The sequence below is a fragment of the Tamandua tetradactyla genome, chromosome 15 (assembly GCF_023851605.1).
Source record: "Tamandua tetradactyla isolate mTamTet1 chromosome 15, mTamTet1.pri, whole genome shotgun sequence".
Lineage (NCBI taxonomy): Eukaryota > Metazoa > Chordata > Mammalia > Pilosa > Myrmecophagidae > Tamandua > Tamandua tetradactyla.
The window spans coordinates 19,174,941-19,202,598 of record NC_135341.1 but is presented as its reverse complement, the minus strand read 5'-3'; the positions used below and the strand labels follow the sequence as shown (position 1 = coordinate 19,202,598).

The 27,658-nt window shown below is 38.3% G+C and overlaps 1 protein-coding gene across 7 annotated transcripts in view; it reads right to left on the bottom strand.

Moving 5' to 3' along the window:
* The window catches only part of MAGI1 (membrane associated guanylate kinase, WW and PDZ domain containing 1), a 708,398-nt gene that overhangs the window by 8,998 nt on the left and 671,742 nt on the right, over positions 1 to 27,658 (bottom strand). For 3 of the 7 annotated variants that reach the window (XM_077128768.1, XM_077128770.1, XM_077128773.1), the window contains 9 exons: positions 23,898 to 24,114; positions 20,271 to 20,354; positions 17,240 to 17,331; positions 15,692 to 15,884; positions 13,318 to 13,611; positions 9,707 to 9,910; positions 1,685 to 1,778; positions 1,467 to 1,527; positions 278 to 421 (listed from right to left, as the gene is read on the bottom strand). In XM_077128768.1, coding sequence (XP_076984883.1) covers positions 278 to 421; positions 1,467 to 1,527; positions 1,685 to 1,778; positions 9,707 to 9,910; positions 13,318 to 13,611; positions 15,692 to 15,884; positions 17,240 to 17,331; positions 20,271 to 20,354; positions 23,898 to 24,114 — 1,383 coding nt within the window. The remainder of the gene's footprint in view (positions 1 to 277; positions 422 to 1,466; positions 1,528 to 1,684; positions 1,779 to 9,706; positions 9,911 to 13,317; positions 13,612 to 15,691; positions 15,885 to 17,239; positions 17,332 to 20,270; positions 20,355 to 23,897; positions 24,115 to 27,658) is intronic. The other 4 variants (XM_077128771.1, XM_077128774.1, XM_077128769.1 and 1 more) reach the window with 3 other exon arrangements.

Genomic DNA, 27,658 nt, shown 5'->3' with positions numbered 1-27,658 from the left:
TGAATTATATTCTACTGCATGTTACCAGGACCAGGAGCAATGGGGAATTATTGCTTAACGGGTATAGGGCTCATGTTAGAGGTCATGAAAAATTCTTGTTGATGGAACTTACCTGAAAATGCACATTTAAAACTGTGCATTTTCAGATAAAATACTGGAATGCACACCTAAAAATGGTTAGAATGGCAAATTTTGCATTATATGTTACTACTGCCAAGGGAAAAAAAAAGTCACTGTAGATGACTTATTTGCCCCCTACTCCAGACTCCCTACTTACCCTCATCTTTCCACACCTCTCTGCAGGACCGTCTTCTGCTAAGCGCAGAACATAGAGGTCCATGTTATACTCTCGGCCCCCTCGAAGGCTAAAGCCAAATCCTTTGGCTCCTCTTTCCAGTTCCACAGTGTAAAAATCTTGCTCCTGTTTAAAAATATTAAATTCAATGAAACTTTAGTAAACAAATAAAAATATTAAATGCAATCAAATATATTAAATGCACCCAGTGCCTCATGCCTGATGAATGCCAGTATAGTGCCCACCATTACGATGCCAACAGACCTCCTCCACACACAGTGCCCCGCCAGAAACACCAACGGACTTTAAAAGTTCTGAGAAGGCCAGAAAAAGTAACCTATTAACTTTGCATTACCTAATGTTTCCCAAATTTGTTTCACCTGCTATTTTTTGGAGTGGTCCCCAATTGCAATCCTGAGGGACATGCACTTAGCTTTATGGGTCTCACTTGCAATTCAAAAGTCTGAAACATACCTTATCAAAAAGACATTTTCTTGGCATATATAAGTGTAAGAACACTATGAGTAGACATTAGCTGTTCTGTTCTCTCTCTGAATGCCAATCCTTTTGATGACTATAGCTTTTCCTTTTGGTTTCTCCCTCCCCTTTCTGCCCCTCGCACCCCCCAAAAGGATATTTAGGATTATTTTTTCAAAGATAGTAAAATAAACTAACATTTCCTAGACAGCCAAATGTGAGTACATACCTGGCAAATCACCTTACAAAGGTTATTTATTTCAATTGACAGTGTCATTCAAAATAGATTTGGTAGCTCCTTATATCCAGGGTATGGGCAGATGAGTAAACAATATGGATAAAAATTAAAAAAAAAATGATGGGGGGACAAAGGGTAAAATAAATTGGGTAGCTGGACATACTAGTGGTCAATAAAAGGGAGAGGTAAGGGGTATGGTATGTATGGGTTTTTCTTTTTCTGGAGCGATGCAAATGTTCTAAAAAATGATCATGGTAATGAATACACAACTATGTGATGATACTGTGAGCCATCGATTGTACACCACGTATAGAACGTATGTGTGTAGTTTTCTCAATTAAAAAAAATAACAATAAGCTATCCTAGAAGGGAAAAAAGTAGATCTGGTAAAAACAGCTTTAGAGAGTTGGAAGGAAATGTGCAAAGCAAACAGAGGAGAAAAAGAGTAGGCCTCACCTGTGTAGCCTGGGGTGCTTTGAACTCAAACTGAGATTCCTGCTTTGCTTTGGTGGTACTCCTGCCAAAGCGAGAGAAAGAAATGTAAAGTACAACCCATGGGGAAATGGGGAAACAATCAGGAATAAGCCTAGTCATGCCAGGAGGCACTATTTCCCTCCCGCCCCCACCCCCCACCCCACTTTAAACTAAGAAAAGAAACCCCAGTCCTGCCTGACCTTGTCTCCTGCGCCCCTTGCTGAGCAGGGGTGTGTGTAGTGGTGATGGTGGCAATCTTCTCAGCATTCGTCAGCAAGGTAGCATTTGATGACTCTGCAGAGTGAGACAGAGCACAAGGACGTGGAAGCCCCAGAGAGCACACCTCAAAGCTCAGTGACAGGTGTGGCACCTCCGCAACTATTTCAAGCTGTTCTGACTCGAAATTCTAAGCAATTAGGAATTTAAAGAACCCTTCTGAGATCGTCTCTGATGTGGCCCACAGATACCTCCATTACCTTCTCCCAACCAGACATCCCTGCAGATGAAGCAGTGAGTTGGTGAAAGAGAATGCTTCTCTAAAAGTGTCACTCAGGTGGGTGTCTCTCACTCCTCCCATCACTTTAAAATGGCAGTCGCATCAAAACGCTGCACCTCACCAGAGTTTTACAGGCTGATAATAAATCTCTTTGCTAACATTTCCTGTAATTTATGAAAAAAATTTAGTGAGTCTGCTTGATTTCCTTGTGTGAATATTAAAATAGGAAGTGTGCTAACATCTTGTTAAATACACACACGCATAATATCCACTTTCTTCCCCATGGCTTTTAACAAGGCACAACTAAAAAATGGGAAATTCCTGACATCTCGTCTAGTATTGCTCATGAAAGATTAATAGAACTTGCATTAGTTGGAACCAGAGTTTGTAAATATAAGTTGTATAAATCATGAAGCCACCCTAATGTAATGAATATGATTATATTCTTATGTAAATTGACTTTCTTCCCCACTAACCACATTCATAAGCAACTTCATTAATCTCCAGAAATCTGGAGATCCAGAATTGGAAAATACCCCATGCGTGTGTCTATAAACTGAACACCAAGATGCATATATTAAAATGTAATCATTTCTATAGAACTGTAATGAGTTCTTTTATTATCTCTATATTAAGATGAAGGCATGATTCTTGAAGACGACTGTGTAACTATATAGATTTTACAGCAGGACCACATGATTGTGAAACCCTTGTGTCTGATGTTCCTTTTATCCAGGATTTTTTCACTTCTATGAGTGAAAAAAAACAAAAGGATAAAAAATAATAGGGGGCAATAAAGTGTAAAAATTGGATAGATTGAAATACCATGGATCAATGAGAGGGAGGGGCAAGGGATACAGGATGTATGAGTTCTTTTTTTTCTTTGTATTTCTTTTTCTGGAGTGATGCAAATGTTCTAAAAATGACCATGGTGGAGAATACACACCTATGTGATGATACTATGAGCCACTGACTTTATAATATGGTTGGACTGTATGTGTGTGGCTATTTCTCAATATAAATATTAAAGAAAAAAGATCAAGGCATGTGGCAATAAACTATGAGCAAGTCATACTTTGAATATTTTCAAATGTGATATAAATTTTCTAACCAAGAAATGCTAAACATGGTGGTTAGGTTCTCAGAGTAGCCTATAAATATCTATCTGATTCATAGCGTACCATGAAATCTAGAAGTTTCCAGAAGCCCTATAGCTCAAAGTTGCCCCTCCAACATTTGCTGAATACCTGTGTCTACCCATCTTATATAAGAAAATTTAAATGGGAAAATATGTTAAGTTTTCTTAACTAGGAGGCCTGGAATGCATCTCTCCCCACTGGAGTCCTGGTACAAAAGACTGCCTTTAAATTCAACTATTTGTGGCCTATCTTGCATTTTTATTTCCTCAGGATATTACTTAGCTTGGGTCTGGCTTCCTGCTATTTTAATTCCATTATACACAGTAGTTAAAAACATGAGCTAGAGATTCAGACCTCCTCACCTCACTCATTATTGTGTATATTATATTCCTCATTTGAGAAAAGAGGATGAAGATGATAATTTCCCTTTCACAGGTAAAAGGATATGAAATGTTTAGTACAGTGCCTAGCACAAGGTTAGCACCCAATACATGTTTACTGCTACTACCACCTTGCTACTTCTGCTATTTTTTAGTTTTTACTGTAGGAACTTGTGGACATTACTTAAACTCTCTGTAAAATCAGAAGATTGAAATAGGATTTAAGAGTTTATATTCCAGCCATAAAACCCATTATTCTTACAGCTAAGGCTCAACATTTTATTTTTTCAATGTAACTCGACCAAATGAGTTAAGCGAATCCTAGATATGCTTTAGGACAGTTTTCCCACAATCTGTCTTATCGAATGTTTCTACTGATTCTACGGTGAAAAGGAACTGATAGTCAATTAAGTTTAGGAAATGATGCATGAAACAAAGGTAACTGTTTTTATATGTCTGTGCTCTGTTTTTCCCGTGGGACTTCTCGGAGCCATTAATATGCCAATATGTCTTGTGACCCTCCAAATGGGGAATAAGCGTGTTTCTCACGCTTATTGAAGGACAGTTTAGCTTAGTGGTTACAGGTCAGATTCTGAGTCTGGCTATCTGGCTATCGAGCTCTGCATCCCAGGCTCTGCAAGTTTCTGGTAAAGAATTAAGCAAAGTTAAACTTTCCGGGTTTCAGTTTCTTCATCTGCACACTGGGGATAACAGACAGATCTAAGACTGGGTGCAAAAATTTCCTGAGAAGAAAGTATCTGAGATAGTGCCTGGCACATAAAAATGGCTCAACAAATGATTAGCACATTTTTTATTGGTTGCATATATTTATTACTGTCATTACAACATTAAAAGCAAACTATTAGTGCATCTTTTATGATTGTCATTATAATGTTGAAACTAGAAAATGTTTTTTTCAGAGCCTTTGGAAAGACACTAACTCCTTCATATCACTCCCATTCAAGGGCAGTTAACTGCAAAATCAAAGTAATAAATATAAATGGTATTTCATAAAGTGCACGCCACTGTACAAATAGGCTGTACAGCCTGTCAATATGGTTTGTCACAGCTTTCACAAGCACATGTATGGGTCCTTTAAGTGAACTTCATCTGCATATTTTCATCATAATTAATTTTATGGAGACTCTCTAGGAAATCACAAGAGTGCTTGGGCCATGGGGTAATCATAATCAGGATACCAGAAAGAAAAAAGTGACCATAATTATTGAATTGTACAGAAGTTTCCCTTTAGAGTTCTTGGGCACTTTTGGTAGCCAGAGTTTTCCAGGGAGATCACATCCCATGCTTAAACATTTTTATATTTCTACTGCTTACATGATTAGATGAGATATAATAGATAATCACTCTGTACAAAGAGAAATATATTCCTTTATCAATTTTCCCCATTTTGTTATTTTTTTCCATTGAGATTTCTATGCAAATCTTTTAGGGGTTGAAGCTTAACTTCAAGCACTTTTATTAACATTTAATATGGCCATGTCTACTTGAGCTCTCCTTTCATTGTTTTCCCTGGTTTATGAATCACTACCAGTTACTGAACATTTAAAATATGCCAAACACTGTACTAAGTGCATGACCGTATGTATTTTCATTTAATTCTTACAACACAATGAAATAGGTGCAATTATTATCCTCATCTTACAGATGGGGAACACTAAGGCTTAAAAAAGGTAAGTAACATGACCAAGAGAGCAGGTAGAGGTGCTAGGAATTAAACCAACAGCCAGACTCTACAGTTTCCACAATCAACTTTTAGTCTTTTACTGTTTACATGAGAATTATGTATCAGTATCATGGAAATCATACCTAATTGGTACATTCCTTTAAAGTAAGCAATGGTTTTATTACATTGCATAGAACTGTCAACTTCATTAAGCACAGTATCATAGATTAATTAAAATACAAAATTCCCTTCTCTGATTGCATGGGTCATTCTCAGAGCAGCAAAATAATTTTTAGCACAACCTAGATGTTCAGGAGACTTTTATACTACCAGTAAAGCCAGACTTACTTAAATGAACTTTTAAGTCTTCATGTGGAATAAGTCAAGATTGCATCTGCTACAAAGCTCTCTAGCCTTTTAAATGTAGAGATGAAAACGATTATCACAAATTTATAGTTCAATCTTAAAGCAAAATTTGCCCAACATAATAGAAAAAATATAAAATGAGGACCTGAAATGAAACAAGAATACAAGCACCCTGGCCTTCCAGCAGCAATATTAAATGGAGTTTCAACTGATTTTTTTTTGCATGGGCAGTACTGGGAATCGAACCTGGGTCTCTGGCACAGAAGGACAGAAGGCGAGAACTCTGCCACTGAGCCACCGTTGCCCTCATGGGTTTCACCTGATTTTTAAAACTCTAAAAAAGATGGATACACTGGGTATTTTTACCATAATTCCAGAAACTACCCTACATATTTTCTAAACAGTGTTTATACCTATTTTAGCTCTCCCAGAGAAATCAAAATGGATATATTACTACACTTTCCTTAGCAATCGTATATCAAGAAGAGCACATCCCAGCTCTGAAGGCATGATGGTGGTGATGCTGACATCAGGAGCAATTATCTTGGGTGTCAATATAGCTCTGTGACAAGCAATCACAATTCTAACCTTGTTCTCATGTTAACATCCTCAGCCTACTTTATGGGATCCACATTACAAAGCCAAGCAAATTAGCAAAGGATACAATCATTACTTTCATAAATATTTTAATGTACAACCACTTATATAAGAAATATTTGAAAGAAATAATATGTGAAAAGTTTTGGGAGACTTTTAAGACATGTCTTGTGGTAACCCTGATCCTTGGGTCTGAATATAAGCTAGCTATTGTAGCCACAGCACCTTCTATCAATGGATTTAAACTTACACTGTTCCATGCCTTTGCTGTGGAAACAGCAATATCTGTGTTGCCAAGCCCTATCTCTTTTATAAGCAAACACTTTGAATCTGAGTGCTCTGAAGTACAAATTTAAGGCCATAATTTAAGTAATATATTTTTAAGCTCATAAATATTTTCATTATTTTAATTTGATTCAACTTGATGGGTCTATGTTAGCCTGACTGGGTTAGGGTCTGCCTGGTCTGATTAAAGTCTCACTCTCAACCTGACTTCCTGGGGATTTCCATAAAATGCAAGTGTATGAGGCATGTGTGGTTTGACTTGACAAATTTCCAGTGCAGGTTCAATACTGTCACGCTTATCTGGGTCTTTTGAGGCTGCTGTTATATATGTAGTAACCCTTTGCTCTGTCTCAGAGAAGAAAAGATTCTGCTCCCCCCTCATCTTTGTCCCAGAGATTGTAAAAGCAGAGATGGGAAGGGTTCCCTTGCTCTTGGCAGTCCAGGACCTGTGAAGGCAGGCCTTCTGACAACACTTTTAGGCCAAATAAAGGGGAGACATGTTTCGGAGCTTTTGCTGGGGGAGCATGGCAGAGATAAGAGAGGTGAGCAAGGAATGGTGGAAATGGAGTCAGGGCAGTTAAATGACACTGGAGAAAGAGTAAGACGACTAGTGACAAGAAAAAGAATTAGGCAGCATGGGCTTGATGAAGAAGGGGATTCAGAGTGTGCATAAAGTAAGTGGACATCTGCTTAAAGCACCTCCCAGGGTTCCTGAGAACAGTATCTTAGACAAGACGCATTTCTAAGAGCTCAGAAATCGCTGTGAAGTTAAGAACTTCAGCTTCTTCATTAGTATCATGAAACAAGCTGGGTTTTGAGATAGTTGGTGAGGTAAGTTTTAGAGTGAAAGATATGACGGGAACCAGAGGCTTCCTAATCAAGGGGAGAGCACAGACGAGCTACAATGTCCACCCTCCTTTCACCAAGAGGAAGTGAATCTGGCAATATTTTCTCTACATCACACTATAACGGCCACTTGCTGACTTCTAGGTATTTGCAAAATCCTCTGGGACTGCTTCAGCGTCTCTTCAGAAATCTGCCTCTCCCTGCCCCACCCCACCCCCCATAACTCTAATTTCCAAGATGGCAGGCAATTTCTGGCCCCTTTTAAGAGATGAGCATCACAGCTTCACCCTTTGCCAGGCGTGATTCCCTTTCCCTGGCCTCAGACTTAACAAAGTAACTGATGATGAGTTTTATTATCATAGCAACCCACTCTTGAAATATCTTGAAATGAAATCACATCCTCAGCAGAACAAATGCACTGCCTTTAAATGTTTGTTTCTTCTGACCAAGGTAAAACATAACATGTCTATCTGAATTGTGCTTTTTTTTAAATACTGATGTTTAAAAAGTGCCCCTTTTTTGGTCAACTGTTGCTGGATGACCTCTTGTATTATATTCCTTGGTGTTCAGGTTTTCCAAAGATAGCTTCAATTGTACTTTATTAAATTGAATGAAAACATACTATGTGCACCATATTGTAAATCACTCCTTTGTGTTTGTCTTTCTTGATTTCAAACTCTTTAGCTAAACTCTTCCCTCAAGGAATGCTTTCTTTCCTTCCTTCCTTTCCCTGGGGCAGGGTGAGGGAGTGGGGGTTGTTACCATTCCTATATTAAGTCTGACCAGATCCAGCAAATGAATCCCTGTGCCCAGTTGTTTTGGATTAGTCTTTTGCAATCTCTCCATGGCATGTAGAAAAATGTGTCTAAATTTATTAACTACATTTGGCTCTCTTAACTATATGTCACTTTACTTCTCTGGCTTCCTTTATCCTTTCCATTAGGAGCCTAAGTTCTATCATCTTGTGATCACTTTCCTAAATTGTAATAGCATTTCAGAGTAGTGAATTGGTGGAATGGACTCCAGCCCAGATGGTAAATTACTAACCATGCATCTGAAGCAGAGTGAAGCAGACCATCATTCAAGGAGCTATTTTTTTCTCCACATTTGGTATGGGATATTTTTGGTTCAGAGAAAGTTGTCCATACTTGGAACCAATAATTTGTAAATATTTATTGTTCAGTTTTGGATTTACAGTCTCTGAAGGGTATGAAATACATCATGCAAATTTTCAACCATAAGACTTGCTTTCCAACCTTAAGTACATTTAAAATATGCGTTTGGTGAAATACTGTCAGGTAAAAGCTCTGATTTTCTAATTCTACAGATCTATATCATGGAACATTTATCACACTATCTTCATAAATCATATTTTTCTCTTGAGAGATGCTCATTGATTTTTAGAAGATATATTTTAATTTATAGTATTTATGGAAAGAATTTTAAAAAGGCATTAAAATATTTTGGGACAAGTATCATTTTCTTTCCAACAGCAAAACCTACTTAGTCAATATTCTGGACTTAATTCTCTACAGACTCTACCCTTATTAATATTAGTGTATCAAATACATTTTTATTAAATATGAATAACAAAATGAGTGTTGATATTTGTGCCAGGTAATTTTCTGTGGGAGGGGGCTGTCCTGTGGACTATAGGGTATTTGATGTGTCCCTGCCCTCTACCCACTAGATGACAATAGCACCCATTTCCAAATACTGCCAAATGTCCCCTGTGGGACAGATTCAGTCCCTCATTGAGAAGCACTGGTATAAAGGAACTAAAGATTTGACCTTAACCAGCCAAACAATCAACCAACCAAATGATCAAGCAACAGAAAAGACCTAACTTAATGTAAATATAGCCTATCAAAATTATAGAGATTTAATTTTTTCTTCATACACATCCCAAAATTAGGGACAAATCGATTAGGCATAAACACTAAGACTCTCCTATTGAATTAAAAACTTTGACACGTTCACTTATTCTGAAACAAACACAGCATTGGCTGTGCCTTGCCATTATGTAGGTTTTGCGTAGTTCAATTCATTTCAGTGACTGTTTAAAATAAAAAGTCATAATGAGCTCCAGATAGGATATCAGGAAATCTTTAGTGCCTATATTAAAACTATTATATGGTTTTAAAGACAAAGGTACCAAAAGAAAACAAACTGGGGAAAGTCGAAGATTTTATGAAATTTTATACCTGCAGCAAGACAGTGTCACACAAAGGATTAAGTCAAAAGGCAAGGTGTGGTTTAGTAACAATAGCTCATGTTTGACGGGTTCCTTCAGTTAGGGATGTGCCTACCTCTAAGTCAGCAATATTCAATTACATGAATACACTAATGAGAGAGAGAGTGTGCAAGATAGATAGATAGATGGATAGATGGATAGATAGGTAGATAGATAGATAATAGGTATACTTTACCATCCCCAGGAATGATGCGGAGGGTAACTGTGTTTCCCGCTTCCTTGATTAGGTTGACAATGTCTGAGTGGGATTTGTTGGTGATGGAACATCCATTTACTGCCAAGATCCGGTCTCCTACTTTCAGCTTGCCACAGCGGTCAGCAGGGCTCCCCTCAATAATCCGACCTATTTTGTGAGGCATAGCCACACATGCATTGCCTGCTTTGGTAGTGAGTTTAAATTTTTTTTAAGTTACGTGGGAATATAGTGCGGGGAGGAGAAAAAGGGTTGAAAAGGGAAAGAGAAGGTTAAGTGTTAATTAATTAAAGCATTAAGCAAATGTTATTAAAGGAAAGCTGTGCACCGATGGTCAAAACATTGGCAATAATCAGGGTGTCTGCGTTAAGAAGGTACTGCCCTGCAAGTATAGCTCACTGCTGCAGTCCTTTCCTAATTCAAAAGTAGGGGAAAACCCCAGCTTCCCTCCTTAAATCAATTACAAAATTCAGGATATTCAGCAACTTCAATGACTCTCAAGAGTCCAAAAATAACTTGCTGTTGGCTTATTTTGGGACTGCAAATGTGAAACCAAGAGCTGAGATGGATGCTTTTACTCATTCTGTGTTCATGTCACTTCATTTTTGCCAGCTGTTGTTCAAGCTTCTGCCAATGTTTTGTTCTTTCTCCATTTAGAAAAAAATAATCACTAGGTGTCTGGTGAGGCATAAGGGTCTGCTAGCACCAAAAATTCAATCTGAAAACACCTAATGGACACTTAGGCTTTCTGCTTTCCCTCCACAATGATGACAGTTTTAGACAAAAAAAAACAACAACAAAAAAAGGCATAATTATAAGAGATGAGTCAAGACAGCACCCAACCCTGCTTGCTACCTTTCTTTCCTTTTATGACCTTTGCTCATTCAGCCTATTTCGTGTGCTTTCAGAGTAGGGCCTAACTGTTCATTAGCTCTGAAAGCATCCTCTTTCCCCACAAAAATCCCCTTAAAGGAATATGAAAAGCTGGTACCTACTCAGGCTTAGTACATTGATCAAAAACTAGGTTCAAATAATTCCTCATCCTTTTTCCTTCCTCATTCTCAGTTACTTGACATCTACAATATTAAAAACCAGGAAAAGTCCATTTGAATAGGAAGATTTATCATGCACTTCCAAGTGCTCTACACTGCACTCAAGAGCACTGCTAACTTCTAGAGAGAGGTGGGAAACTGGTTCTGAAGCCCGACATGGGGTTTCTAGCTAACTGAGTCTCAAGTTTCTGATGCATATTTGCCTATCTTGAGACATCTTTCTGGAGACTCTGAAAATAGTTATGCAGTTGAGCCACCTTTTCAAACGGACAACAAAACTGATTTGGGAGACACAGAGACTGAGTAGGCTCTTCCATCATAACTGGACCATAAGATGGAATAAATATAAAACGTGTGGGAAAAATGCACTATAATCCCTTTGAATTTCAGCAAATTTGCCTGAAAACTGGTGTCACTGGATATAATGCCAAGGTTAAAGAAGAAAAATGAAGTAAACAGTCTATTGGAATCCAATAGGCAGCTGCAGTGGAAAGCTTCCATACTCAAGTTCAGGTCTTGATTAAGTTTAGCCCATCTCCAATGACATGTTGTCATGTTCCATGAGGAAGGCATAAAACAGCAGGTATGAGGCAAGCTCTGAATAGCTCAGAACAGAAATCTCATGCAAAGCATTAGGAAGTTTAATTTGTTCATTGTAAGAGCCAAAGGAAAACAATCAAAGACCAAATTGTGAGTGAAGACATTCAATATCCATTATACAACTCACAGCTTGTCACTTGACATAGTGGCTACTTTTCCCTAGAAAGAAAAACTGAGAATTCTGAAATCCTGAGAATATCACAGGATGCATGGGAACCGTCAAGTTGTAGACCTGAAAAAAATATCTTGGGATTTCTTTGTCCCCGCACTTTCTCTTTGTTTTTAAATTCAGCACAAAAAGTCTAGAAAAATGAATTTAAAGTGCACATATATACATACATACAAACATGCACACACATACAACCTTGCCTTGAGGTCAGGTCATCCATCCATGACATGCTTTGATATTATTAAATATCTTTATTAATGTAGTTCACAAAAGCACTGTTAGTAACGGGCATTTGTTACTGCAGCCACACATGCACAGACCCAGCTGACTCACTGTCTTCTAATTAACAAACCTTAGGGGTAAATAGCTTTAGCAGGAAGCAACTTCACATGGACTAAATAGAGGTTAAGTTAGTTCTACTGGATCAGAATGCTAAATAGCTGCTGCACCTCACTGACCCTAGCTTTCCAACTGGGGCCCTTCACTGGTCATCAGACTTCATGTGGGTAAGTAATTTTGGGATAGAACTGAGGTAAATTTTAAAGTCTGTGCAGGCCTTGCCCTCTCATATTTCACATTAACTCACTGATGTGCTTGGGAGCTAACAAATGACTTTTTATCTAATCAGGAAGGTGGATCTTTGGGGGGGGATTTATCCATCAATAATCCATGTTAATGGGAAACAGATTCATAGATTGCCAGTTTCTGGAATCATCTAGGTTCCTATATGTCTTCTTTGTTAATTAAACCTTCTGAGAAAGTGACAACTGTGTTTCCCATACTCTGTGGAAACTCCAACATTTGGAGGAGGTAAGAAAATCACTCTTACCCGAATTCAAGGGCAGCAAGTAAATGGTTCGTAATTCAGATTTTAACTAGATTCTTAACCAAACAAGAGTTCATAACAGTACTTAAAATGGGAAAAAAAATCAGCAGGGATAAAGCAGAGAAATGATAAAGATAAGGTAGGAAGGGCATTTCATGAATATTTTCACTACTTACTAGTTACACCTCTGTTTTATCAAGCCATTTTTATAACTATCTGCTCCTTTAAAAAATTCTTGGCCCTTCTGGGGCAACTGCTATCAACAAAACTCTACTCAGGACTTTCAAAAGTCATTCTCTGGACAGAATGATACTAAATTTGGCAAAATGCTAACAGGTGGTAGACCTAGTATCGGGGCAGGGGTTACTTAAAGTTCTATGTATTGTTTCTGTTATACTTTTGCAATTTTCCCATAAGTCTGAAATTATTTCAGAATAAAAAGTTAAAAAAAAAAAGTGCCTGCTGGAATTGGCAGTGAGAAGGTACCTGGTGTTTTACTGAGACCAATAGAGAGAGAAAGCCAGACTATATGATGTGGAAAGTCTTTATGAGCTACTTATATTCTCCTGTAGCCATCAAGCTTCTTTTTTATAGTTTTCTAATAAATAAATATCCACTTTTTTTAAAAAAAGTCACTCTCCGGCAAAAATTTGACATTTTTCACTGTCAAAGGGTTTCTTTGCAAATTTCACACCGATTTCATATATGTGTGAAAGCTATGTTGTGTAAAAACATTCAGAATGGAAGTTGAAGGGTTTAAAAAAAAAACCTCCAAAAGGGGGGAAAAACTACCAAATAAACTCCATCCCTAATCACGATTTCAATTACCTGAAGCAAAAAGCAACAGCATTTCTGTTAAGGAGGTTTTGGCCATCTTTCACTTGCAACAGAACCCCCGCCCCCGGCATCACGTGGAACACTGGGGAAAATAATTGTCAGCACTTACCAAAAGTTGTGCCCGCCTCAGGCCTGCTCACTGAGGACACGATGACGAAGCCGAAGCCCTCGTTCTCCCCGCGCCGGATCTCCACGTCGTAGGGCTGCACCACCGCGCTCACCACGCCGCTGCCCCTGCCGCCGCCGCTGCCGATCCCGCTGGTGCTGCCGCTGCCGGAGCTCACGGTGTTCAAGGAATTCTGGCTTCCCTGCGGGGTGCGTTTCTCTTCCGTCAGGGAAGCTGGCTGGTTGCTACTGTGATGAGATGAGGCTGGCGAGGGCACCTCATTGTCTGTTTTGGGGGCTGCAACAGAGGGATTCACCTCTGAATTACCTAACTTCACACAAAAACGCGCCCTTCCACCCCTTCGGCCTTCCTTCACCTCGGTAACATACAAGAAGTCAAAAGATGAATGGCGATAACAGGGCGTCTGGCTTCACAGAACTGAGATACAGGGATTTCAACCCACTTTTCCTTCATAGGTACCTACTGTTCAGTATCCACTGACACGGATCCCATGTAAGCATAAAAAGGACTCGCAAATACGGTATAATTTACAGCATGCTGCCTGTCAGTATCCACCCTCAGATTCCACTCTGCAGGAAGAGAAGCCCACTCTGAAATACTTTCTGCTGCACAAATCAAAGAAACACTTTAAGTGTAGTTGTGGGCCACATCAATGATGACCGCCCCTTTGCTTGGAAGTTAGGACCTTAGCTGCACAGTCATATTGTCATTACCCTCAAGTCACATTTTTGCCTGGATTTCCCAACAACTTTTCTTTTGCTTTTTCCATCAGGGAAGAGACTGCAAGTTGCCTGTACCATGAAGGCTGCAGTATTATAGGACTCATGATGTCACCACTGGTCAGACATATACTTGGTTTCTCTTCCTTACTTCCAGATGTCAGTTTCTATTCTGATCACACATGTGAACGCATGAGCCTTCTTCAGAATTAAGTCATCATCCCAGTTTTATTGCCGTTAGGTGACAATGAGCACTCCTAAACAATAGGAGCTGAAATTGACTTATGGTTTCATGCCAAAAACAAAATGGGTTTTGAATAAGATTGTATTTATTCCTGAGAGCTTCTCCCTTCACAGATTTAGCATGCCTCTCATACAAAGCCAAGTACCCCAAATACGTAAGATTTAAAATAAATCTGAAACAAACAAAAATCACATTGCCCTATTATATTCATTTGGGCCAGGGAAGTCCAACAGTTTTTATCTTATCTAAAAAGTCTATTCAAATTAATTGTTACTTGATGCCTGGAATATGACATTAATAAAGATTTTGAGACTAAAAATCAGCTCTACAAACATAATCCATGATTGATTAAAATTGTTTTCTATGAGTACAGAAGGGTAGACTCTCATACCCAATCTGATAACTTAATTCTGAAATTAATTATATACGATTTGAATCTAAGTAATACTAGTTTTTTTAAACAAGGGTGCCAATGAATTTTCTCTAAATATGTTTAATTAATATTAATGTCATAGAGAATTAATAATATTTCATGTCATACTTCTTCAGTAATTCAAATGATATGTTGATTCTGTCTCTTCTACATTTTCTAGGATCTGTTTCTTCTACATTTTCTACATCTGTCTTGAGTGCTTTGACATGGGGGCTGCAAAGATGAACCATCAAGGTGTGTGCTTTTGAGAAGCTGGTAAACCACTGGAAAGGACAGACACACAATTACCCATCTCAAAATGGTAGATTCTGATATACAGGTAAGTCACGAGTCACAATAATGGCAAGGAGGGAATGTTAAAGTCTGAGGGTGGTAGGAGGAGGGAATTTCAGAGGCTTCACAAAGAAGATTAGTTTGAGCTGGGCCTTAGAGGATATGTCATACTTTGAGAACTAGAGAAGTCTGTGGATTAAAGGGAGGAGGAAGGAATCAAAGATGACCTGAAGCTGGGCAGCTCTGTAACTTTCTTGCAGAGAAATGAAAATCTCACTTTAACATGAAGGATAGTCAGCACAGAGTAAAAAAAAAATCACAGCATGAACATGAATATTCTTCTAATTTGAAGCTACAGCTCTTGCGACTTTCATAATAATGTCTTTTGTTGAGAATTATCCTCAAACCAGAGGATGATTAATTATGGTTGAAATGGAGGTAAAATATGTTTCAACTTGTCGCCTTCTAGAAGCCTTTGCTGAATATGCATGAGTGACACCTTACAGCACTTTTGAATGACAGGGGTTTTACAGAGTTTGAGAGAAGCAAACCATCGGAAAGTTTGAGCTTGATCACATTTGCGAACATTTGTTAAAACAGATACTTGAGGAGGCAGAGAGAGGAAGAGGGCCTTTTCTGCGCATAAAATGACAAAGGGCTGTCTGAAGGAATGAATGAAAAACATACCTGCAAACACTGCTTTACGCCGCACTGTGAGGTTGACGTGGCCTTGCTTGGCGGCTTGTTGCATCAGCTGGACCACAAGCTGGTGTGATTTTCCAATTACTGGTGTTCCATCCACACAGATTAATTCATCCCCAGACCTCAGGCGGCCATCCGTATCAGCAGCACCCAGCGGTACTATGTGACCGATATAAATCTGTTGAGTAATTGGACAATGGATAAAACATTGCCCTTTTGGTTTACTATTACACCGATGGCCTTCACGTCTCCAAGAACAGTTCAATTCATTCATTAATGCCTGCATACATGCAACAAACACTTACCGCATGCCCACTTGTACAAGGCATCGTGCTAGTGGTACAATTTTTAAATGGTGGAAAAAACAACTATTTCTTGCTTGGTTCCTTGAAATATATCTGTTGTTTGCTGAATAACTCACTCTTTCTTTGTCCCCTTTCCAGAAAAAAAAAAATCAGTATACTACCTTCATTTGCAGAATCTTTTTTCCTTGTCTATTTATGTCAAAACTCTCCTTTCATAAAACTCTACTACTAATACTACTACTATTAATTTTCTTTAAGGTCCAGCACTGTGCCAAGAATGCTGTTGAATGAATGAATGAACCAAGAAACTCTGGTTTGACTTCTCCTCTTGTAGTCTTTAAGCATGCAGAGCTGATTTTAGTGTCCTGCTGTTTTACAGTGTTCACTGAACTTTAGCAAAGATATTTGTGTTTTCCTTGCCTTCCCCATAGACAATAATAGTACAACCACCTTTATATGACACTTACAGTTTACAAAAAACTTCAATAAAATAGTGGTTAAGAACATGGGCTTTAGAGTTATATGGCTTTCCAGATCTTCATTTACTAGCTGTGATCTTGGGCAAGTTAATTGGCCTTTCTGTGTCCATGAAATTGGTGGCATCAGGCCCTAATAAATAATAACTATTATTATTATGAGGGTGTTAGCAATACTTATCTTTAGTTCTCATTTTTCCTTTTAAAAGAATCCTGTGATGTTATATTATGCTTACTGCACAGCTGAGGAAATCAGGTATAAGGAGGTTCAATGTCTGGTACAAAAATGCATGTCTCCTGACCCTTGTTCAGGGTTCTTTCTTCATTTTTATAAAGACAGTTCTCTTGCTTTCTCTAATCTCTCACAATGCCTGGCAAGTGCTCTCTGTGTGCTAGCTACTCAATATACAAAGCTACTTTACTGTGGAAGCTTTAAGAGAATTGGCTAGAAGGAAGAGACCACTGTTTTTTTTAGTTGATGCCTATTCCTGTTTTGTTTCCTTAATCAGAGCTGCAGCTTTTGCAGCTGCATCTGTTCACAAACACTAACAGAAACTTTTAAGACAGGACCTTGTCCCTTCTTCCTCAGGACAAAACGAACTCCACGAAGTCCAATAACCCACACTCTACCTGAGATGAAAGAGTCACTGTTGTACCTAACTGGACTCAAATCCTGGTTACTTGTCATGGCTTCCAATTTATTTTGAAGGCTAAGGAAACAACACTAGGAGAAAGGCAGACAAAAGACTCACAGGTTCCCCTGGTTCATTTCCACCCAGAATCCTAAATCCAAATCCAGTCTCTTTTCTCCATAGGAAGATGTCCTGTTCTTGGTAATCTGGAACTGCAGAGAGGGGGAAAAGGAAGAGAGAGATTATTTGTCTAATGAAAGGCATCATACCCAGAAAGTTAACCCAATGACAGGACAGTACATGTGGTGCCTGGGCAGATGCAAACTTTCCAACACAGGCATGAAAACAAAATGACCTGGATGGGTGAAATAATGGAGGACAACAGGTGAAAACAAACAGGGTGAAAAGTCACTGAGCCCTAATTTTTTTGAAGGACTAATCACTGTTTGATAAGTCCAAATTAAGCCCAAGACATTTTCTCCGACTTAATTAGAAGTCAGTTTTGACCACTCTCCTCAGTAATATTGCAAGGGGGATTACATGAGTTAAAATTATACTGTGCTGCATCAGCAAGTGGGTAACCATGTCTAGGAAGAGAGTTCATGCTAAGTCCGAGTAACCCCTAATGCAGAGGCTAGTTCTAAGGATTTAGAATTCCTATTAAGTTACCCAATGCTTTATTAACCACAGGATGCAAGAAAGCAATTTGAGCTATAGAGAATTTCAAAATTTTTTTTAAGTCACTTAATCAAGACCAGTGATGCTACTAATTTAATTGGTTAGATTTTTTTTTCCAAAAAAATTACTTGCTAACGTCCTAATATTTCCAAATTCACAAAGTTTAGTATGATTTCAGCACTATTACCAAAAAGTAGCATTCCTTCCTTTTAAGATCAATAGTGACAAAAATGTTTTATAATAATGAACTCTATCATCATTAAAATGACTAATTGCTTTACTCCAGAATTTGCCTATAATCTTTCTACATTCTAAGTATTAATTTATTATCCAACTTGGTATTTCACTTTTAAATCTCAGCAGTGGACAAAGGGTTTTAAAAACGACTATCCCATTGTTAAAAAGAAAATTAATTTCCATAAGAAAATGTTTAATGTGCATAAAATTATTATATACCACTATATTAATAACTAAGGTAATCAGAAAGAATTTTTCTATTTAATTCTTTTCCAATCTTTTAACATGTATAAATAGTGTATTCTGGCCCATGAAAAGGTTTATCTTTTATTTAAAGAGAAAAAAAATAGAATTTAGCTGCAGTGAATTCCAAAGGAGATTTTCAGATAGTTTCCTACACACTTTCTGATTTATTTAATTAACTGGATTTTGGGCTGAAGGAGTGTTGAGGTCTGAGAATTTTGTTCTTGTTTTCCCCAATTCTGTACAGTGGGATAGGAAAGAAGGCAGTTGCTTAGACTTCAAGTTGCTGAGAGATGTCCCTTTTCAGTGACTCACTCCTGAGCTTAATTGTACAGTAAATGAATATGCCTGGAGAAAAGAAACTAAATGAGCAGGTAACTACAAGTCAGAGGTGCCTGCATCTGATATTTTTGCTTGAGCTATCTTAATACCGTGGTCTTAAATGGGTTCATTTTATCTAATGCTTTATTATAATTGCTGAGACTAAACTGCATAGTGCCATGGAATATGGAGCTGAGCTACATCATAGAAGTACCATAAATACAATTTGAGAATAATATTTTCTTGTGCACACTAAGGTAACAATATTTTTCTTCTGTTTGAGTAGCTAGCTAAAGGGTATTTGCTATAATAGCCTCATTGAAACAACAAATTAAATCAAGTTATGTCTCTGTCTTTGGTTCACTCAAGCAGGAGGATTATTGCCAAAATAGACCGTAGTGCTTTGCAGACATCACTAGGCTCCTTGCAAAATCTTCCTTAAGTCTTTCTGAGTGTGTGGCCTTTCTGTGGACAAGGAAGTAGCCTGTACAGAGACTTTCAGCTCACACCCATTTTTCTAAGCATCATTTAACACAGGAACATTTGCCCATCTCCCAGTGGCACAAATGTAGCAAGTTCCTGCCTTATGTTGCTCATTTAGGTGCAAGCCATAATGGTATGGGAGGCTGTAGGCAGAGACTTACTTTGGCTTATCACACAGTCTTAGTCCATAGGAAAAAAAAACTTACTTCTATCTGAGAATCATTGGTAAAATAGCAAACTTATTTACAGAGTTTTCTGTCGTAGAGGACAATGCCCAGTGGCACCAAGGATATTAAAGATGCCAACAAGTCAGGACACACAGACACAAACATGACATGCCAACACACGGACATGTTACCAAGAAAGTCTTTTGGCAATTTAACTCTGGTGTTTGAACAATTATACTCTTCCACCAACTAAATGCCATTTACCCAAAATAATAATCTTGGTGATAAATTTATGTTAAAACAGATTTGGGGACTACAGAATTCCTCTTTTCTGTTTCTTCTGGTGCCCACTTTTCACAAAGGTATTGAGGTTTCTAAACTACTTCCCCCAAACTCAACTTAGTTTCTGGCAGAGTTTTTTAGAAATAATTTTGAGGAAGCAGCAGGTTACAGCCATCTTTCTGATACTGGCATCATTTTTTTTTTTTTTTTTTTTTTTGAGTGGGACTAAATCAAATACAGCTAAGAAAATCTTGTCCAGTTCACTTTTTTTTTCTTTGCATGGGCAGGCACCGGCAATCGAACCTGGGTCTCCAGCATGGCAGGCGAGAACTCTGCCTGCTGAGCCACCGTGGCCCGCCCCCAGTCTACTTTTAATCCCTTGTGTAGGGAACCATATGAGCAGTTAAGTTCTTTTGGAAACACCAGTGACAATTCATTAAAGCAGTCAAAAGACTTCCTTTGATAACTGGAAGGAATGGAATTCCCAGGCTTGAAGAGAAACTTTCTGCTGACTCCATTTCTATAGATTAACAACAGATTTCTAAACTTGGCAAAGACACAGGTTACTTTTAATTTCATCTTGTCTTTGGTCTACACTTGGTCAACAAAAGACCAAAGCACCTTTCTTTGTGGCATTTATTTTTCTTCCCTCCCTTTTCTGAGCTTCTCCTCAGCTCCCAGTGGAACACTGAACAGGATGAATAATAATGGAGAAATAAAAGTTTCCAGCTGAGTCTTACTCTGACATTCTCCAAAATTCGTGGAACTGATTTCTCTCTCTCTCTCACCCTTGCTCAATCCTGATGCAGGCGAAGGTGACATAGCTGGAATATCAATTTCACAATTTTGCAAAGCTGAATGTATGTGCTTTTTCTTAGTTCACTTTAATTTAGTTTTGACTGATTAGGAATGTACAGTTTAGCTTTCACAGTAAAGGCCATGGCTGCTAAGATTAAGGTTTGATTCTGTTTTTTCTTTTATTTTGGTGTTTTTTTGCATGTAATTGTATAAGTGAGAATTTCATAAAACTACCATTACCATCTTAGACTCTTCATATTTCACTATACCTCCAAAGTACAGTGTAGTATGATTTTGTCTTTGGTCTATACTTAGTCAACATGCTTTAATCATGTCATGAACTTTAGGAAGTTTGTCTGAACATTTATTTCCTTAAAAAAAATTAAATATACTCATGTCAGTGCTACACTACAGCATTTATTTAAAAGAGTATCAAGCTTCTGATGGAATTCATACTTGTACATTCAGGAGACATCTAGGTAGTTTGAAGCAGCATAGTCTTATATTTAGAGACATAAATCATCAAATCTGTCAAAAGGTCAAACAAATGCACAAATAAGAACTGTCATAAAAGCTCTTAAAATATAGATGCACACGCAAACTACTTAATCTAATAAAGGAACCCATTCACCACTTCCAAATTTATAAGCCTCTTTCTCCCAAGCAGGACGGTTTTACAATATTGGTTTATTAGAGAGCTTTGAGTTTTTCTTTCCAAACTGTTTTGTGAACAAAGTTTCAATTGCAAGTTTATAGTTTTGAAGTAAACACTGGATACTAGCTGGTTTCACTGAACATTTACTAGTAAGAATGTATCAGTGTCATTTTTAATGGCATGCACAATTGTTACATTATCTAGAGAAAACAGAAAATAAGTGACATGACTTTTAAAGGACTTCAATGCTTGCCTTTGCTTTTAATTAAACATTTAAACCCTTCAAAGGATTCATTAACACCATCTTCAATTCAGACTGATTCATTTTGTCACTGCTGTTTTAACAGATGGCCATATTAAGAGGACGGTATTTTGCAAAGCATTTAGACTATGCAAAGGAATTTGATCAGAAACCGTAATATTTTTTTGCATTGCCTTTGACAGTAAAATGAAATAAAAGAAAAACATATTTTCAATGGAAAGGGGGATAGTATGGTACAGTGAAGGTGCTGTTGATGTCTTCAATTTTTCTGTTTTATCTGGAGTACCTTGCTCATTTGAATAGATGTTTTGGGGGAGGTGAGCATAGACTCAAACCTAAGAAGGCTACACGTTCTTTCCCTACTGCCCCAAAAGACAAGATACAAAACAACCTATGGGAATGGCAGAAACTGATCTGTGGATAGAGCAAAATAGTGATTAAAAGACAAGATTAACGTAAACTCATTTGTAGGTACTGAGTAAAGAAGGAAATCTGTGATAAATGCAGAATAATTACCATTGGGGGGAAAATTCTTATCATTATCCTCATTTAGTAGTGAGGAAGAAATCTATGTGAATCTTAATGTCAATTAGGTTGCTACTATCACTCAATTACGGAGCCTCCAAACACTGAAAAGAAATTGATCCTCATTTGTGCCGTTGCCATATCCTATACTTTAGATGGTAGAGAAAGTTAAAGGAACCAAACTGGCACCATTCCAAATATTTAGTGTGGCTCCCAGCTGAGCAATTTCAATGCTTAATGTAGCTGGGTGTGGCAAGATCATGTCCTGAAAACTTTCTGTAAAAACTGGACTAAATCCCAACTTCCTAGAAATTTTCTTCCATCAGGGTGAAAATGGCATTTGAGCTGGAGCCTTCTATTAAAGACACATTAGAATTATCTGTCAGTCCCTGATGCTCCCGTCTGCCCTTTGGATCATGATTTATCTCAAAAAAATTCCTAAATGGAAAACTCAATCATAAATGTGGACTGTATTGAGAAAAGCAGGGACACGGTCAATAAATCAATAGCTCAACATCCACTGGCGTTAGGCCTCGGTTTGGATGCACCACACAATCGGAGAAAAAGGTGAAGTGAATGTGAGAATGTTCTTCTTTGGAAAACACTCCTCCATTGGGCTTTCATCAATGAAGTCACTCCAGTGAGTGAGGACAGACGCCAGGTTCACACTTAGCGTCTCCTGTTTCTAAGGGATAGTCCAAGTGGAACATCATTTCCTTTGCTCAGGCCTCAGGGGTACACTAGAGGTGTCCGTCCAATCCAGGGACTAAATTAATCCTTCCTCATATCATCTGGCTTTGGTCACATACCGAACCCTTAGTCAAAACGGTCTATTGATTTAATTCCACGCACTAGTATAGAAAGAAGGCAATGGTATTTCCCCCTTAGGGTAAAGGGTAGTGGGAGCTCTGTCTGACTTCTCATAGGTGGTAATCGGCCAGCCTCCAAGATGTTGAGTCTGACCCAATAGTGTGGCAAACTTTCCTTCTCAGTCAGGTACGTTGACCTCACTCCCCCGTTTGGTTTGGAGCCCAGAGGAATGGAAGCCTCCCAATACGTGCCTCAGCCAGCAAAGGAAATGCCAGGTGGGTGGGTGAGAGGCTGAAGCACCTTACACAATCTGTGCGTCATCGCTCTCCATGGAGGCTCTGCCTAGAGGATGGGCAAAAAGATTCTCTTCTGTCTTCTAGTTTCTCTTAGACCCTTCACCAAACCTGGCCTCTTCCCTCGTTATACATTCTCTCCTACCCCATGCCAAAAAGGGAAAATGAGGTGTATGTACAGCTTAGTCACTACATCCTGATCAAATGTACTCACAGAAAGACATCAGCAATGGCAAAAGCTAAAGAAGGTTCAATTCAATCACCTAAAAGCATTTTAGGAACTTTAACTGGTAAGATAAATGAGTACTTATTAAAGTGACTATTTTTTTTAATCATCTTGCAGTAAAAAGTAGGAAATTAAACATACGAGAATGCTGTGTTTATAAAAGCCAAGAAGTTAGAGAATATACTTTCACGAGCTCATATTTATGAAAAAAGTAAAGCTAGGAAAACATATTTAACATCTATATAAATAATATAGCATAAATCTCTTACTGGTTTTTTTCCCCTTTTCTTTTTGGGGAGACTGTTTAGAAAGACTGATAATGCTAAGAAATTACCAGTATTTCTAAAAAAAGTCAAGAGCCCACTAAGAAAGCATTTACTTTCTTCTCATTACCCCGCAATCCAAACCGATCGCATCCACGCTCTATTGTACAGCAGAGCTCTTTCACAATGCATGAGCTCGGAGTGTGCCACCGTCTCCTCCCAGGGAAGAAATCATGGGACAGTACCTTTTATCTGCCACTTCTTCCAACTGGAGGGAGACAATAAATCCATTATTATCCAGGTCATTTATTTCACGACCTTCCACTTCTACCTCCATCCCAAACTGAAGCCATAATGGCATCTCCACGAATACCCAGCAGATCCTACTCGCTACTCTGAGGTGCTTTTGCCTCTCACTTGAAGATACCTATGTCTGGTTTACAAACTGAAAAATCTTGTATTTTAAAATAGCCTCAAAGGGAAAGGTGGAACCATGGGGAGGGGCCTGGGGAAGATAGGAGTCAGAGCTACTCACGGCGGTTTTCATACATGCTCCTGGACTGGGCCCAGATTTTAAAAGGATCTGGTTTCTTCTGCCCAGAAGTGTCGGTCTGATCTGGAGCCGGGCCCTCTGCGAGCGGGTAGTCGGGAAGCACCTGTGTGCTGTGGCTTGGGGATGCTGTGTGCAGGCTTCGGTGGCTGGAAACACTGTGCTGAGAACTGTTCTGGCTGTCTTTCCTTTCCAGTGGTTGCTGAAAGCAATAAGTGAAAGGGGCGAGAAGAGAAGATTATTATTATTTCTCTGAGTGGGTGTTTTCCACCAGCTTGTCTTGATTCAGCACTTCTGAACTCACATATGTAAATATATCAACAATAGTTTGGCTTCTACCTTTCTCCAGCTAATGCTGAATGCAGATAAATCCCTAGGTGATTGGCACACAGATAGATGGGCGGGCCAGATGGAAAGACATAATCACAAACCACACTGCTCTCTAGGCTGTGTCAGGAAACAAATCCAATTTTCATCATAGGTTGTTAGCTAAGACACTGAGCTCATCTATTACAAGATGCATCCATTTTAACACCGTCATTTTCTTGACAAAAATATGTGACACAAGATATCATGAGTGGTTTAAATGTAAGGCAATAATATCCAGACAGAATACAATAAGGGCTCAAAATGTTCCTTTGGCATTTTTCAAAATCTTTCAAAAATAAAACACCCAATTCCTCTTTATGAGTTTGCTATCAGTTTTTCTAGATTAGAAGAAACTCAAGGGCAGGGATCAGATCGTGAAAAAATCATGCCTAGCATTCTATATTCACTGGTACTTATAAGAACATAAATAATTATTATATGAATAGTTCATTAAGAATACTTCTTAATAGATTTGGCAGGAAAATTTCACCTTTTCAACTCTTGATGCTACTCTCACTTGAAAATCAAGATCAAACTTTTTATATGGGTTGACCTTAGGTGATCAACCTTCTGAGATACACATCTTGTCCAAAGTCCAAGCAGTATTTCAAATGAAAAGAGTTTCATTTAAATTTCAACTGAGAAAGCAAGTTCATGTTCATTAAAACCTGCTCATTAAAAACTCCTTCCATTTTATGTAATGCTGTTTGTTTGGATGAGGATTAAATGGAGAGCAAAACCTAGAGGGAGGTAAAAAATGGGCATGCAATGAAATCATCTTAGTTCTTATTTTTTCCAATAAAAGAATGTGGTAATCCTAGGTGCTTGGTTTCCCCCGTCCAAAAAAAAGGGATGGAGTGAGGGGAGGCAGGATATTCAATCCTGGAATCACAGCTCCTGCATAACAGATTATCATGTCACTATACTTGCCTGTGACATCCTTGACTCAGAGGTTCCATTTCTCTGCAGCACTTTAGAACACCAAAATCTTTCACCAGGTCCTACAATCAAGCCTATCGAGACAATTCTTCCTTATTCTTTCCCCAAGAATCCTCCATCTTTCTTTCCCCATCCTGCTGGAAATTTCCCTCTACTTTCTCCCCTTCTTTGCTTGAAAACAAATATTTGAAGACAGTCCAAGGACAAAAACTTCATTTGTTCTTGATCATTACAGATTACAGATTTGAATACATGTTTTGGCAAGGACTTGAAGTTGAGAAAAATTTGGCACATGGTTGATGAGGCTACGGTAGATCATTTAAAATTATAGTTTGTGTGTCAGTGGGGGAAACTGAAGAGCATATAAATTAGCGTAGAGATTGTGGTAAAATGCATGAGAGGTTTACGTCACTGAGATTGAAGAAGTCAACATGCTCTGGTGAAGATGCAAGGAAATACTCTGATGTCTGGGTGGGGCATAAACAACATCCATAACCTCATTTCCCACTGTTCTGAGATAATTTTAGCGATAAGGCACTCAACTCAGACCTGGATGGATTAGCATTCCAAACTGGGATAGAACCTGCCTTTGACAATTTAAAAAACAGTGTCTTCCCACAGGACCTGGGTTCAGCTCTCAGAGCAAGATATCCCATTTCTGTCCCCAGAAGGGCAATGCCTGCCTTCTTGCTTCTCCTGGAGATATGATGAAGATTTTCAGAATCAAAAAATTTTAATGATAAATATAATTCTTATTCTCTTTTGCTTGCACATGGGAATTCATTTTTCTCTTCAATATAATCTTTAAAAGCGTCCAGTTATCAAAGAGCAGGTATAGCATCAGTCCATTTTTGGTCTGCATACAAGTATAAGCAGAAAAAAAGTGGGATTACGGAAGTTTTTTTCTAAACCTTTAAATTTATACTTTCCTGTACTGCCTACATTTTATTTCTATAATGTACACAGAATACTTTCTATCATCAAGACAAAATTTACAACTGTTTTTATTTTGAAATGAATCTTGGTTAAGAGAATTAATGGAGACTGTGGCTTTCTATTTTTTACATTTTAGTAGTGTTTTATTTTTGTCCAACTCTCAGGAAGGCAAAGACATTTCAATGTAAAAGCAAATAAGTCACTAAATAAAGGACCTCAGGGCTTACCCTAAAACTGTGGGTAAACAACTTCCTTCAAATGCCCACACTCTCTTGGTTCCTCAAATGAGTAGCAGATTCCAGATTGCAGAGTTGGTCCAACAACACTGAATTTATTTTCCAGTTAGAATAAATCTAACTGTTGGAACTCAAGTCTCCTTTGTGTCGAGATTATAGTACATAAAGACTCACTGGGGAATGCAGAGTGAGCTGGCTGCAAGTTACAGAGGGAAACACTCCCATTTAGTGCCTTTTGTGGGGTAATTTAGCAGTTCTTGATCCATTGCCTCCAAAGTGGGAAAGGAGTGTATATATGCATCCTCTTGGACTATTACCTCTTGAAACCTAACTTGAACCTCTTTCACTGGATTCCTCTTCTGGAATTGGAGAAAAATACCTTTCTGGTAAAACTGCCCCACTGAGAGATCTGATTAAAGTGCTGGACCTTTGTCCTGCAGAAAATGCACATGCGCTTCTGTGCACACACATGCACACGGATTCTGAATGTTACATCATGGATTTCTCACACCAAAGATCTGGATTCCATCAGTTTAACCTAAGAGATGGCTCTGCCACAGAGAAAGTGGGCAAATGAAGTCTACTGGAAACACCTGGACTATTTATCAAATTATAACATCCTTTCCTACCTTCCCAATAAATGACTCTTTTATGTCCAATTTAACATAAAATAACAGATACAATCTGGAAAGAGCTTGGCACGACCATCTCAGTAAAACTGTATCTCTGTGGCCCCTTTAAATGCAATCTAAATTTTGTCCATGAATTGCAGAAAATAAAAGTAAAACAGCATCCTGAGAATGTGCTCTCAAAATTGCACTACCAGCAAACTATCACTAAGTGGCATATTCGAAGCCTCTACTAATAGGTTAAATATACAATACTTTAGAAGCTTGTTGGATTTTCTCCTTAATAATAGTTAACTTCATTTTAAGTTTCTTCTCCAATTTAATTATGAACACTACTTAATCTGAAGATGCACGCTATGTTTAATATCTTGTTGACATTCTGAGTCTTTTGAAGCTATGCTGTTTGTCTAGAGAAGTTCAAAATATTCTTTTTTATTTCCATAAGTATGCTAATTAGCTATGATGTTGTCCTTTACCTGGTTGGAGCCCAGAATTGCCCAGGAGAAAGGCTGTGATTATCTCTAAAATGAAAGTCAACTTGTTCACCTCTTCAACAGTTTGGATTACCTCCCAGAAGATTTGAGTATGGGAACAGATTAACTTTTGAACTAATTACTAATCTAATTGATCAGATTTG